The following is a 15,151-nucleotide window of genomic DNA, read 5'->3' on the forward strand; positions in this document are numbered from 1 at the left end:
CTAATCTCCCAGTACAGCCAAGATGTTTTCAAGGCCAAGAAAGAGATATGCTTTGCCACTCAATTCATGAAGGGAGCAGTTCAGCCCAGAGGCCATTGCTTCCCAACCATTAGGTCTAGTTTTTCCACTTTGCCTTTGCATATGATGTGGTGGAACCATGTGTAGATCTGCATTGCAGTCACCCCATTTGCAGCTCTTCTACACATTACCTACCCAAGCTAGCTAGCTCAGGGATGGAGAAGAGTGTTGCTGTGCCAGCAAGGAACTGAGTTTGGGCCAGCCACAATGGATTCCAAGAGGGCTTTTCAGCCTCTGTGAATTTACTAATGCTTTGGCTACAGTGGTGCCTGAACTAGGTAGTTTAAAGCTGGCTTACTCTGTTTATACAAGCTGCAGTCATAGTGTAAGTCTATGTTCTTCACATCATAGAAAAGTAGGGCTCAAAGTGGCCTCTGGAAGACACCTAGTCTAACCCTCTGCCTGAGGGAGGATTGTCTCTATCCAAATCACCCCATACAAGTCGTAACCGATTTTTAAAACCACACAATCAACTCTGTCACACAGCCCAAAGATACCAGAAACACCCTAACCTGCCACAGGTAAAGCAAGGGGACAAGGGCTGTCATATATCTCACCAGTGCAAGGGTTCACCCACATACACCATCATAAAGGTCTTTATTGCAGCATGCAGGTACAAAATCTGCTGTGGACGGGGAATACCATGTATGGAAATTCAGAATTTGAATGGAAGCCCAGTCTCTTGAAAAACTGGCTATAACTCAGCAGGAACACAAATGGCAATATAATTGGCACATCAGGGACCTGATGCTGATCATTCTTGAACCAGCATACGAAAGATCTGACCAGGGCTGAGCTGTTTAGAAAATGAGTGTTAAAGGGCACTGTGCTACTCTTACATCTTGCTCCCAATACATACCATAGATTGACATTGCTGCCAAATTTGGCTCAACTTTTTCCCTAAGGGGTTAGACAAGTTCTGATAATGGCCTCTAGTGCTAATAAATAATGCTAGGCCCACCTCTTCTTTGGCAGTCTTTTTATTCCAAGAAGCTGTTGCTGACTTTTTGTACCTCAAGGTAGCGAGAGTTGCCAGTGCAACAAAGAAATAGGGATCACTGAGAAACATAACACATCATGTGGAAACATCATTTTTTTTCCAGGTACCAGGTTTTTCCCTTTTAAGATGATATCTTTAGGGTTATCTGAAATAGAAATTATTGGCTTAGTCATGTTCAGTTTTTGTTGCAACTTTTCTCAGATTAATAAAGGCTGCAGGTTACACACACTAAGGACAAACAAGGCGTAGTTGTACTCTATTTAAATAATAATCGCATTTGCCTGTGTGCATTCAAAGTGATAAATGGCTACTGGGTGGTGATGGCTCAGCACATTACTAAGAATCATTCATCACTTAGTTCACTCCCAGGCAAATACGATTAGAGGAGTTTTACTCCATTTGCAACCCCCTCCCCCCCCCCCCCAAAAAAAATGATGCTGCTTTCTACTGTGCCATTGTTTTCTTTTGTGACCAGCACAGGCCCATCACATGTGAGAGAGTTCCCTTCCATCTTTCATAATGGTTTGTTATTGTTTCAGGAGGATGAGGATGTAGAAATGCTTTGTATTATTATAATGATAACTTCAATAGATGGCCTGACTCAAATTCCCCGAATAAGCAGGGTGGTCCAGAGGCAGAGATCTGGATCTGGGAGTCAGGAGACCCAGGTGCTATTCCTGCCTCTGCCATTGACTTGCTAGGGCAAGTCATGTAAAGCTGTTTAACATTTAGCACCAGTCTGAGTAGAGAAAGCATCGTTTGTGTATTAACTTTGACTATTGCAATTACTGCACTGGGAAATTGCCTGCGCCCACCTACCAGATAACAATAGGCAGTACAATTGGCCCAGCTTGTACCAGTTAAATCCATGGAGAAATCTAGCGTGTGGAAGAATGAATTTTAGGATAGTGACATACTCAGAAATATGAATTACATTTATACTAGGCTAATGCATACAACAAGCCCTTTTTAACATTAGAAGATCATCTCCATAAATATGGCCAAGACTTCAGCTGGTATGGATAGCTGTAGCCCCATTGACTTCATTGGAGCTTTGCGTAGTATTTTCAAAAGCACCTTAGTGAATTAGGTTCATCTGCCCCACTCAAAGTCAATGAGATCTAGGCTCTATTTATTTATTTTTCACTCTTAACCTGTGACCACTTCTACCAGTGGGAGATGTGCCCCATCAAGTATCAGAATGTACAGTTTGGAGCACTGCTACCAAATGAGTTATGCTACCTTTGTTGCTTTCTAGACTGCAGGTTTTTCCTGAACAGCAGTCTAAACTGAAGAAATGGAATTTAGCAGGCAGTGGGCATATCTACATGTGCATTAATGTGGTATAGGTACTGCACACTATAGTACCTTTAATAACAGGTGCCAGCTGAATCACACACCATTTCAGTGTCGCTAATGCACAGTACACTAATTCTACTGTGCATTAGCACAGTAGTACAGCTTTTGCTGTGACATGCTAATGCACAGTAGAATTAGTCTACTGCACATTCAGCTTCTCATGAGGACATACCCAGAGTCATCTAAAACCACTTAGCTGCCATCTTAGATCTGTACTGATGGAGAATTTCAGCTATGAAAGGAAAAGTTGCACATCTTTCATCAAGAGAAAAAATAGAAGAGGAAAGAATATACTAAGAACGGTCTGCCAATTTTCTCTTCAAAACAGTGAACTGTTTGTTTACAGAATCCATGCATTTAAATTACTCCTGGGCATTTTTGTGATGAGACTGATATACTCAAGCAATCCCCACCATAGCCTTGACTCTTACCTACATTGAAACGGGTACAGTGAATGATGTGTACAAAGTGAGTGTCAAATCTGACCTGAAATTCTGCTCTAGATTATGCTTTTGGGAGTGCATTAGAGCTATGGGGCACCCATGTTTTTCAGATGCTTACACAACAAAGGATCAGGTCCTATATCACTGTCCCCTCACAATTCAGAAGTGAGCAGTTCATAATCCTCTTGCTTAACGTAAGCAAAAACAGCATTCATTTTTATAAATACCTAGCTTATGTATCGCATGCTGCACTGGTTCCATTAAATAGGCTGTGTTCTGACATTACCCTGAACACTGTCAGTCAATGCTGGTTATCAAAATCTGTATACAAAACTGTGAGAAGGTTGTGGAGCTGCCTTCAAAACAACATTACAACCAATATGTGAGGCTCTCTGTGCGACTTAAATCTTAGCATTAAATTGAAAATTAAGAACAGTACAGAGTGAAGTTTGTTCGTACTATGAGCAATCAGGAGTCATACATAATGTAAGAGCGCAGCTGCTAACAGCAGGATTCATAAGAACACTTCAGCTTGCTCTTCTGGACAGGAAGAAGTCATTTTTAAACTGGACCATGATGAAATCCACTTTGGCCATAAGTATTCACTGGAAGAGTGTGTCAGTTACCCATCACTTGCTCTGCTTAGCATTGGACAACTCTAATTTTTTACTTAAAGAACCATTTGTGATTCACGTAAGCACATGAATTTGTGCTTTCAGTATATTATTTAATTATGCTGTTCTCCATGTCCTTAAAAAACCCACAAAACTCTACAGACAGCAAAAACCCATTTATACAACTTTCTGTGGAAACAGCTTGTAGCATAGGCATCGACTCCATGTGTGCACCGGGGCTCAAGCACCCACATAAAAAAATCAGCAGGTGTTTCTTGTCTTTTTTTTTAAAGTGCTGTACTGGAAGCAGCAGTGCAACACTTCAACCTGGCTCTGCAGCGTCTGTAAAGATCAGGCACGTCAGCAGGGCCTTTTGGCACTTTTAGCTAAAGCTGAGTCAATTGTCTATTAGATAAAAGGACCAAAAAAGCCCCACTAAAGCACCTGATCTTTACACAAGTTGGGTAAGAAGCATTGAAGACATGTGCTGTGTCTTCTGGGCATGGATGGGGCTCAGCGTGGGAACATGCCAAGTTTAAAGCAAAGCACCATTTTTTGGGGGTGGGGTTTATGTCTGCAAGTACCCACCAGCAAAAACCAAAGTTGGCACCTATGGCTTGTAGATTAGGCTAAATATCTGCTCTTTGGTCCATATGAAGTTTACGAGATTAAACCTTGTCATTTTGAAGTCTATGACTAACTTTCCATTGGCTTTAATGGGACCAGGATTTCACCCACAGAATTTATTACAAGAATTTAACCTTCATACATTCCCATGGGGTAATTTTCTACTCCAGACACATATTTTGTGCAGTATCTTAAAGTTAATTAATTCTAAAAAAATTTCTTTTTAAGATGTTGTCACTGGCACTGCAGTGCACAATATCCCCAAAGAACAGCCCGCTTACATGAATGGTTTGCTCTCTGTGGATGAAAAACTGCTCAGGGTAACATGTTATCCCAGGAGTGAATGTGTTTTTCCATATGGGGTAACATTTTACCCCACGCCCATGTTAACACATTGGGGTAACTTGTTACCCCAATGCAATTTCTGGAAAAATGACAGGCCTAGACCTGTTTGGCCACTTCGGGTGGATGCATCTAAAAGGTCACCATTCATTTACACCTCACTCATGTCCACTTCAGGTATCCATGGTAACTAAAGGATGGCCATCCTCCACTCTGCTTGTGCAGAGGATGTGGTAATCCCTTTTGCTAACCACTTTGTTTGCAGGCTGCCAGGTCATCAAAACACTCTGCCGTTTGCCAAAAAATCTCTGCCCCCTCCCCCTCCAAAAAACCCTTTGTCACACCCAAATCCAGCTCTACTCTCTTTTCTCATGGCAAAACTCTGCCTCACCTGCCTCTTTCATAGTATACAAGCTACTTTGCCCTGCCTTTGTTGGAAGTGAGGACAAGGAGCAAAGGGACAGCAGAGAAGAAATAGAACAACATCATACTGCAATACAGCATACACTATGGAGTCCCCTTCAATGGTAAGGGCTTGATACCCTCCATGCCCTTTTTACCTGCTCTCAATAAGTCCCTGCATGTGTCATTTCCAAACAGCATCCACCCACATTTGGCTTGCCTGCAAAGGGTGGATGCTGGTCTCTGGCTTTTCTGCCCAGGAAGAGAGGGTGCTACCTGCATTGCCATAGGGCAGGGTGGAATTGCTTCTGTGACAGCATAGGTGGACAGGCTTGTCTTTGATTGCTATTTATATGCATTCAGCAGTAATCCATTTTTTCTTTTTTTCTGTAGTCCAGGATGAGAAGGCAGCGCATATTCAGTGCTGGAGCCTGTCTTACACAGGTAACCAGTGATGACAGCGACACATCCACTGATGAAATCTTATTCCAAGGCAGTGAGGATGCTGACTTTGTTCCAGACATGAGAGATTGTTCAGAGCAAGAAGACCGTGTGTCTGTGGAAGCTTCATCCAGCTCAGATGAGGAGTTAGTGCTACAAGCAGAAGTGATGCCAGCACTTCCAGTGGGAAAGAGAAGAGGACCAGCCTGGGGCTGCCGTGGAAGACTGAAGAGAGCTACAGCAGGATGTGGAGCAGAACCACTGCAACCACCCCCAGAAAACATTGCAGGTGATGACACCTTTAGAGGAAGAAATGGCAGAGCATGGGGGAAAAAGTCCACAGCTAATATATCATCAGAGAACAGCCAAGGACATAGTCCATGAAAGTGCTGGGCCAACAAGAGAAAGTAATAAGGATACAATGGTGGAAACGTTCCACCTGTTTCTCTCACAAGATATCCTGAGTGTTATCATAAGAGAAACAAACAGAGAGGCAGCAAGAAGATTCAGGGAGTGGAATGATAGCCATCCTGAAAATAGAAAGGAGTGGAAAAAGCTGGACAAAACAGAGCTGAAAGCCTACATTGGCCTCCTACTGCTGAGTGGTCTATACCACAGTGGTCACGAGGCACTGGAGGAGTTGTGGGAATAAAGCGCCAGGAGTCCTTGCTTCCATGACACTATGAGTATAAAACGATTCTGTCAAATCACCAGCTACCTGAGATTTGTCAACAAACTGACATGTGAGGAAAGGAGAGCCGTGAGCAAGCTTGCTGCCTTCAGAGATATTTGGACACAATTTGTGCAGCAGCTCAGGAAATGGTATATTCCAGGAATACACCTGGTGGTTGATGAGCAACTCACTGCATTCAGGGGTCGCTGTCCCTTCAGACAGTGTATGCCCAGCAGGCCTGCCAAATATGGCTTGAAAATTTGATGGTGCTGTGATACAGCAACATCATTTCCCCTGTCTGGAGATATCTACCTGCTCAAGCAACCAGAACCTGCATGCCAGGGTAATCTTGGTACCTAGGTCATTGAAAAACTGGTTCATTCATGATACAATACAGGAGGTAATATTGTGGGTGACAATTTCTTCACAAGTACTGACTTGGCAGAAAGACTGCTACAGTGGGGCCTATGTGGGTACAGTTTAGAAAAACAAGGCTGATATCCCAAACAAAATGCAAGCAAATCAAAGAAGGGAAACATTTCCATTCATTTTTGCTTTTGAATGGAACCCTAGTTTCCTGTGTTCCAAAGAAGTCCAAAGTTGTGCTGTTGCTGTCAAGCATGCACCATGACCTATCAGTGAATGGAAAGCAAAGAAATATGATCCATGACAACAATAAAAACAAGGATGGAGTAGATAACCTTGACCACTTAGTCTGCATTGTCAGGTATTGCTGTCCCTTGTGGACCTGAAGGACCCTGCCTGCCACTTGACTAGGGTGTTATCAGCTCTAATTGAGGATCTTACATGCGTATGCTTCACCTGCCACGACTTGATGTTAATGGAGTTGGTTCATAAACCTTCACGTGTAGTTCGATTATTAGTCTCACCGGCGTCCCGTGAGGTCCTGAGTTTCTGAGGGCTCTGCCACCCTCGCCCATTCCACCGGGAGGTGGCCAGCCAGTTGGTCCAGCCATGTGTCCTCAGTTCCTCTTGAACAATCAACAAAAGAAAGGTCAAAAAGAAAACACGAAAACAGAGAAGGCTCTCCTGGCCTGTGTCGCTGCTCCGGCTGTCTGCAGCCACACTCAAAACCAAACCTGACCTTCGTCGGGTCAGTCTCTCTTTGTTGGCTCTCTCTCTTTCTCTGAGAGCCCCTTGTAGAGCTTGCCACGATTTCTCTTAACAGCTTAAGTCCATAGTATTGGCGTGTGCCACTATTATATGTACTACAGTACCCCAAAGTCAATAGTTCCCCTATATTAGGGTTATTACGGTACCCTTCTCGGGGGAGGGGGGGCTCAGCCAGGGGTAAACAAACAGTTCTACTCCCCCCAGGGGCCAGTAAACTGGGTTCCAAAACCCCACTGGGGTTTTGCTCTCTGCCAGAGGCTCCTACTAGCACTCAACCTTGCTTTTAGAGTTCCCTGCAGCGTGTCGCGGCATGCTCCACCTCCTCCTCCTCCTCCTCTTTCCAGTTCTGCGTTGTTGCCTGTTGTCTGTTCCGGGCTCTTCTTTATATGGGCGGGGAGAATTTTCGGCCCCTCCCTTCCCGACGCACCTGAGTAAGGGGAATTTCTGCCAGGCTCCTTGGGCCTGCGGACCTGGGGCGCTGAGCCTTTGATTAGCCCGGGAGCCTTGGAGCGTGGTGGCTCCTTCTCTCTCTCACACGCATGACCACCTGCAGATGGAAAATCAACAGGGGGCCAATGACACTTTTTCAATATGCTGGATGTGGCTGCCATTGCCAGCCTTATCATTTGGCTAGGCCACAACATAAACTGGAAGCAAAGATCAAATTTAAGAAGACGGCACTTTTTTTTGCAGGAGCTTGGAGAACAGCTGATTGATGGACAAATAAAATGAAGAATGATGGATGCACATAATCTGTCTAAGTCGATCAAGTCTGATATGACTGCCCTAAATTACAAATTGCCTCAACACATTGCAGTTGAACCTTCTGCAAGCATGAGTGGATGTTGTGTTTTTTGTCCGCAAAACCCGGAAATGATGCGAAGACTGTAAACGATTTGCTTGTGTGCACCACAGTACATCACTGTGAGGAATGCAATATTTAGTTAAAAGTTAGGAAATGTTTCTAGAAGCAATTGTTAGTTTGAAAACAGAGTGAACTGCAGACTTAGCAAATTATTCATTCGTGTTTTAAAACTCTAAAAACAGTTTAAATTTTGCTCATAGCTCTTGTTAAATAATATTTTGGGTTCAAATCATCATAAATATTCTTTCAAACAATCTGTATGTTTAATAAAAAGGTTTTGGTACATTTATACTGTTGTCATTGGTTCCATTTTGTTCATGTGGGTGGGGTAGCAAGTTATCCCATGAGACTAGCACCGTCAAATTGTGGGGTAACAAGTTACTCCATGAGGACAACAACGGTTATGATTTCATGAGAATGGATGAGGGTTAAATTAAAAGAATAATACTCTATAATTTTGAATGTGATATTTTCATGGATTAACAGTGAAGTAATGATCCAAACTTTCTTTTGCACATGAGCGTGGTCTCATTGACTTCAATAAAATTGAAGTCAACTTTAACCCCTGGAAATTTGGCCCATCAAAAAAGGATAAGAATTAAAGGCCACTAGTACTCTATGAAATATAATAACAACAGACTTATATTTTAAACAAATACAAGCTGAATATCAAGAACTTCCTGAGTGAGACCTAACAGACTGAGGAACAGTCATGAAGTGAGAGGGAAATCCTGTTATTTTGGAAATGTAAAGCTGGAATGGGGGGAAAATACTAGAAAAGGTACTATTGGGAACAATTTTGCAATGGAACAAATGAACTACAGAACACTTACATAGGTACAGCATGAAATATCTAGATAGATTGTTTCTCTCGATCTCTTAATTTTTCTGCCTCTGTGTCAGTCTGAGGATTTGCATCTATCAATCAAAATTTTATGCTTTCCTTTATAACTGCAGGGAAATTCCAGAGAATTCTACCTTGACCTGGGAAGAAAAATGTATCCCCAGGAGAGCTGGACTTCGAAAGCTGATTGCAAGCCTGACTTGTGATACTCTGCGGCACGTCTATGGTGAGCTGGATGTAGAGATTCAAAAGAGACTAGCTGTGTGAACAAGATTTCTTCTTCATTCTTTTCATTTATCACTTTCAAAGTTTCATTATAAAAAAAGAGGCAGAAATATATTTTCAGCTATTTTTATTGTCCAAACTCTCAGTAAGTTGCAATGAAAAATGTAATTGAAAACACCAGGAAGAACTGGGGAAGCGTTTATAGGCTCGTGAATGGTTCAAGCTTAGATAAAACTAGTTAAAGGCAATTCCATGCCATATGACTTATACAGTTCACTTATAGTTATGGCCCTTTGCATTAGTGCTGGGATGATTTCTAAAATGTTCCATCCACCAAAGCACTCTGAACTTTAGTTTTAATTGAGGTCTGATATTTCTCAGAATAAAAAACACATTATAATTCTTACGATAGACTACTCTGACTACAATAAAAACAGGTATTTTTAACTAAAGGCATTGCCTTATCTTAGAGTCTTAGTTTTCAGATTCACAGAGCAGCTCACTTTGGTCACAGGGCAGCTCAATTCTGTTCCCCTACAGCACTGCTACTATCATTTCCTCCCATTCCTCCTCACCCCTCTTCCCACTTGCATTTCTTGGCCCAATACTCATTACACTAAAAATTTTGTTCTTTCGACCATAGACTGTCTCCTCTGGTCTCTCTCTCACTTTCTCTTTTCCATCTTGAAGAAGAGCTCATTCTTCCTTCTGCTTGAGTGTTGAAGATGGCCACTGACTCTAGAAGGAGTTTCATTCCCCACCACAGAGCTCAGGCTCGGCAGGGGTGGAAATAAGAGGGGACAAGGGACAAGAGGGGATGAGCAGATCGCAGACTGGCATTTTTTTTCATTCGTTCTCCCCTTCTGAGCCAACAAAGGAAGCTACCTTCAAGTTCGTTTGCCCCCTCCATGCTGTGAGACTCTTTTTCAGGAAGACATGATCACAGGAAAGCCATCTGAAGCACTGTTTCTACAGGACCTGTTTTTCAAGCACAGTCAGAGCCAGTGGGGTTGGGCAACACAGTACAAATGACCTTGCTATTGGATGACTTCCTCTTCCCCATCACAAAGTAGGGCCCAGATTTTTGGGTATTCACAGATTAAGGGGGTAGGATGCCAACTTTTCCCAGGGAGCAGGGCTTATAAACACATTCCAGAAGAGAAGGAGAAGCTGGAAACTCCACAAGCTCAAAACTGGTCTCCTATCTGTTCTACTTGCATAAGGAAGAATGGGACCTCAGGCTTCATGTTTTTCTTTTCAGATCACTCCTACCCAAAACTATTCCTGACACTTTCTTTATTGATTTCTTATTCAGTGTTTCTCTTCCTCCTGAAACTGCTTCTGTGTCCTCCAATTCTTAGCCAAAAGGAAGCCCCTGTTGGTGCATTCTCTGCTACCAAGTGGCCTTCAGTCATATTGACATGTCTTACTCATGACATCTTGGAGTGACAGTACTGCCAGACAGATACAACACAGACTCTGACAGGTCTGAAAGTTCAGTTAAATTTAGAGTTCAGGTTTTCCGGGGGTGAGAGTTCTGCAGTTCTGAAGAGTCATATTCTTTTCTTCTTTTTTTTTCATCCCCCAAATTCATATGTGTCCTGTTTTCTATTGAAATATTTTAGTCTTTTCCATACAAGCCAAGTGTACACACACATGTGTGGAGATAGCTTGGAAATGATTTTGTACCTGCAGTAAAATCTCCATTTTCTGCACTGCACAGATCTACTGCATGAAAAGGATGTTGTCCATGTTAACAAACTGCATGTGTGGGATACTTAATCATTTAAAATAAATGAAAAGAAAGTAGGTGTAAATCTCATAGTTATTAAATAATACAAAATTACAGTCGCCCTGGGTGTGTCTACACTTACTCCTATGGTGCTGTTGTTACTGTGCTGTCATTTAGTACTTTTGTTAGCTCACCTTCTTTCCACATGATCCCTTTTACTCCCCAGCCCCAAAACGTGTATTCAATTAAGAATAGCTTCTCTTAAAGAAGTAAGAAGTAAGCCCAGAAGCTCTCTTAGTAACAGAGGTCATATTCAAGGGAAATTGACAGGGGCACATAACTTTTAGTATCAAAATCTGTACCTTGGCTACTCCACCAATAAGCATTGTGTAGAGAAAGAGCACCCCTATCTGTGCCTGTGGGCATTTTCATGCAGAGAATAAGTAGCTTCAAACCTAAGAATACCTACTAGCCTATGGGCTTCAGTACAAACATGTGCACATGCATATTTCACTAGCACGATTTACATGAGCACATTTGAAGCTGGCCCTTGCCTAGGCATTCAAGTCCCATGTGTATGTGTCTGACATCTAGCAGAGTGCCTTAATTGTATTATAACCAATTTTAAGTGACCACATGGTCCTGCTAGCCTCCACAATATCGAATGAAACATCAGCTTTGCTACTGAGTATACACCTGCTTTCTCATATATGTTATTAACAACTAGAATGTAATAGAAATTTATAATAAAGCAAATCTGGCTATACTGTAAAGCTCAAGTTCTCTGTTTTTTTATTTTGAACAATCCTATCTTCTGCAGTTCAGCAATAGCGCACTGTTTCTTGCATTTCTAAAGGGGAAGGGCGATTTAAGAAATGGAAAGGCTACATTAGAACCACATCAGTAAGGAATCACTCTCCAATACCAGGGAAAAAAAGAAAACATTCCATACATTAAACTATTTCTCAGTTAGCCTATTATAGCCAGTGCTTTGGCAACCAGATACTTACTGCATTTATCCAATAAAGCTGTCAAGGTTTTCAGCACACATCACAGTGATAGTAAAGGGAATCCAGAGACTCCCATGGTAATTGTTCTAATGTGTCAGAAACCCATTAAATGACTAATAGTCTTGTAAGCAATCTTCACTGATGTTGCAACTCCTTTTTCCTTACTATCTTGGAGTGCTGCTCCAAGAACATTCATTAAGGTTTGCAACATCCCTGTGACATACATAAGTGTTCTTCTGCCCAATTCTCTTGTGGGTAAACTGGGGCAAAAGAAAGTTATGTGATTACACTGTGGAAAAACCGTGAACAGAACCTGAGAACAGTAAGCCTGGTATAACCATTAGATCCAATGCCTCCCACTTGGTACAGAGATTTGCCCACTCATTGTTAAGGTGGTTTGACAGAAACATGAGCAGGTATCCAGGATCTGAGCTTTCTTCAATGCATTTGATCCAAGTAAGGAGTAAGTAAAAACTTGATGAAGGTGTCAAGATTCAGCATCTGTTATAAATGTTATACTGTATTTTCTTTCCCCCCCAAAAAATTATGCTGTGACCATTATGTGCAACTGAAGCAAGACTGTGGAGGTGTCAGCACTACACAGAAATTTTCATTCTGTGTTCAACCAGCCATCTATTCTTCCCCATCTTCTATCATCTTAAAAGACAACCTGAATGGCAGGGAGGAACTGATGCACTGGGATGTGGGGGGCGGGTTGCTGAATGAATGTCTTCCATCCATCAAAAAAACCATCCTGCAACAGAAATATTGTGTGAATCTGTTTCTTTAGACATTTTGGTGTGGTCATGGATAATTTATTTTCCAAAACTTTGAGGCAGCATTTAGGGGTGCAGTCACTACACAACCATGACTATTATACAAACAAACACAATCTTTCCTACATAGCACTAGAGAGAGATGTAGAACATTACAATAATACAAACTGAGAGATGAATCCAAACCCTGAACCTCAAACTCACCATCTCTGAATGTTGAGAAATCTGGATCCAACTCTGAACTGGATAGCAAAGAACTTTCTAATGAATTGGCCTAAAACCCTGGGTTCAAACTTTAAGGTGCCCCTTCCCTCCCCCCCACTGTCTCTAACAAAGATGCACATGTCAAAAACAAATTCCCTGCCTCAATGTGTTCATACTCTGAAGGCTCAGTGAAGCAAAGGACAAATGAGATGTACAGCCAACTGTGCAGTTGCCTGATAATGTCTGGTGCCTTGTAGAACAGGTTGAGGTTTCTAAGTAGCTTGAATGAGGAAAAAAGAAAGCCTAGAGTGAATCTAGAAGCTGGCATAACGGCCAGCACAGAGTTATTTGCAATATTAGGCAGATGAAGCAAAAGGAGCAATTGAGAGAGTATTGGACAGAATATATGAAGCACAACCATGCCTGGGAGAAATAGTGGTCCAGCCGGTAGGCCAGATGCCATTGCATAGATCATTAAAGGAACTGAGAAGATTGAGCCAAATTTAGAAGAGGATCCAATGCTCAGTGCTGTGAAGTAGGATCATAGGAAAGTAGGGCAAGAAGGGACCACATGTCATCATTTAGTCCAGACCCCTGCTCAAGGCAGAATCATCCATGACTAAATCACCACAAAGCCAAATGTCTGTCCAACTTGCTCTTGAATTCCCAGGGATGGAGATTCCACAATTTTTCTAAGTTGTCTGTTCCAATGCTTGATCATCCTCATTGTTGGAAAGTCCCTCCTAATCTCTAACCTAAATTTCCTGTGCTGTGGCTTTATGACCACAGAGAATAGCTCATCTCTATCCTCGCTATGATTACCCTTCAGGTATTTGAAGACTGTTATCAAATCCCTCCTCAGTTTTCCCTTTTCCAGATTAAATAAACCTAGTTTTTTCAGGTTTTCCTCACAAGTCATGTTTCCCAGGCCACTAAGCCTTCTTGTTGCTTTCCAATGGACTCTTTCCAACCTGTCCATATCCTTCTTGAAGTGTGGGGCCCAAAACTTGATACAGTTCTCAAGGTGAGGCCTCAACAGTGCCGAGTAGAGTAGAAGAATTTGGAGAATGTAGCCCAAATGGTGGGAGAGAAAAGTTCTCCTAATAGGAGTGTATTTTGGACAGATTAAAGGAGGTCCACATCTGTCCACATCTTGCAGAAGTCTGGGAAGGGAAGGCCTCTTCTGAGAGAATCAGTATTAGAACACATGCTGTCCTTTAGAAAGAGATGTCTGGAGCTCAGGGTTTGTCCAGGGAAAAATCTAGCCAAGGGAAACAAGGTATAATATGACTGCACTATATGACTGCACTATCCCCCAGAGTATAGGTGTCCAGATTCTGGCACTCATTCTTCTGGAGAAAAAAACAAAGCAACAAGCCCCCAGCTGCCTGGGCCAAAGTAGTTGAATGGTATGAACTATATGGCCAAAGTGTCAAATCACTCTCACATCAATGAGCTTTTCATGTAAATATGAGAAGGCCTTACCGTGACAGAGGGGGCTGGGTCCTGCTTGTGTGAGCATGTGGAGGGTGGGGGGACAGGTAGGGATCCCGTATAATTGAAGGCAGGTGATGGCCATAACGAGGACTTGAGTATGATCCTGCTTCATTTGAAACAGTAATTGCGGCTGTAGCAACGAGCCTAGCCAAAGACAGCGGAAGAGGAATCTGTAAACTCAGCTCCCCAAGGAGAGGATTGCAATGCTGTGCCAGGAAAGGGGTTAACCTTCAGTAAGGTAACCAAGCAATGGCACAGCTGAGTGGCCTGTTTAAGAAGAGCGATCAGATTAGTTCCAGAGTAATCTCTAGGATGGCAGCCCACTTCACCAGCAGAGGAAGGGAGAGTACCCAAGCAGAACATCATTGTTGACCATCGAGGCAGTCAGAACAGCAATTGAGGTTGATTGTGACCAACTTCCCCTAATCCAGAGCTGGAACAGAAGATCTGATGCTTGAAAGAAAGGAGTTTGGATGGAGAAACTGAGGATGGAACTAGAGCAACAAAAGCTGGAAGAAATAGAGGAGATGAACTGCGGTTGAGGAAGTTGAGTAACAGAACGTCTGGGAATGCTAAGTAGAAAGAGACCAGAACAGGCCAACCCTGCAAGCCACAGTGGTCTTAAATAACCAGCCCCAGGTGAGGACGAGGGGGAAATTAATCCTTTTGTTAGTGCTTTTTTGGAGTGTTTGTTCTCCACTTGCTGGGTGCATCTACACGTCACCATGTGGTGACGTAGCAACACACTGTCACCAACACTATGGTGATGTAATGATCATGTGTGTCTACATGTGATCACCAGCTGTGTCACTGTAGTGGCACGCTCCCTGGGTATAGTGCACTGCTATGGCGATGCAGCAGTGAAATCTAAGTGGGTGCTGTGTG

The 15,151-nt window shown here is 42.6% G+C and overlaps 1 protein-coding gene across 1 annotated transcript in view; it reads left to right on the forward strand.

Annotated features, from left to right (window-relative positions):
* F13A1 (coagulation factor XIII A chain) overlaps positions 1–11,552 on the forward strand; it is a 97,617-nt gene extending 86,065 nt beyond the window's left edge. The window contains exon 15 of the mRNA XM_090039336.1: positions 8,936–11,552. Coding sequence (XP_089895462.1) covers positions 8,936–9,089 — 154 coding nt within the window. The 3' untranslated portion in view covers positions 9,090–11,552. The remainder of the gene's footprint in view (positions 1–8,935) is intronic.
* Positions 11,553–15,151: the final 3,599 nt, after the last annotated feature.

Source organism: Crocodylus siamensis, chromosome 3, assembly GCF_052110815.1.
Source record: "Crocodylus siamensis isolate JL-2025a chromosome 3, ASM5211081v1, whole genome shotgun sequence".
Lineage (NCBI taxonomy): Eukaryota > Metazoa > Chordata > Crocodylia > Crocodylidae > Crocodylus > Crocodylus siamensis.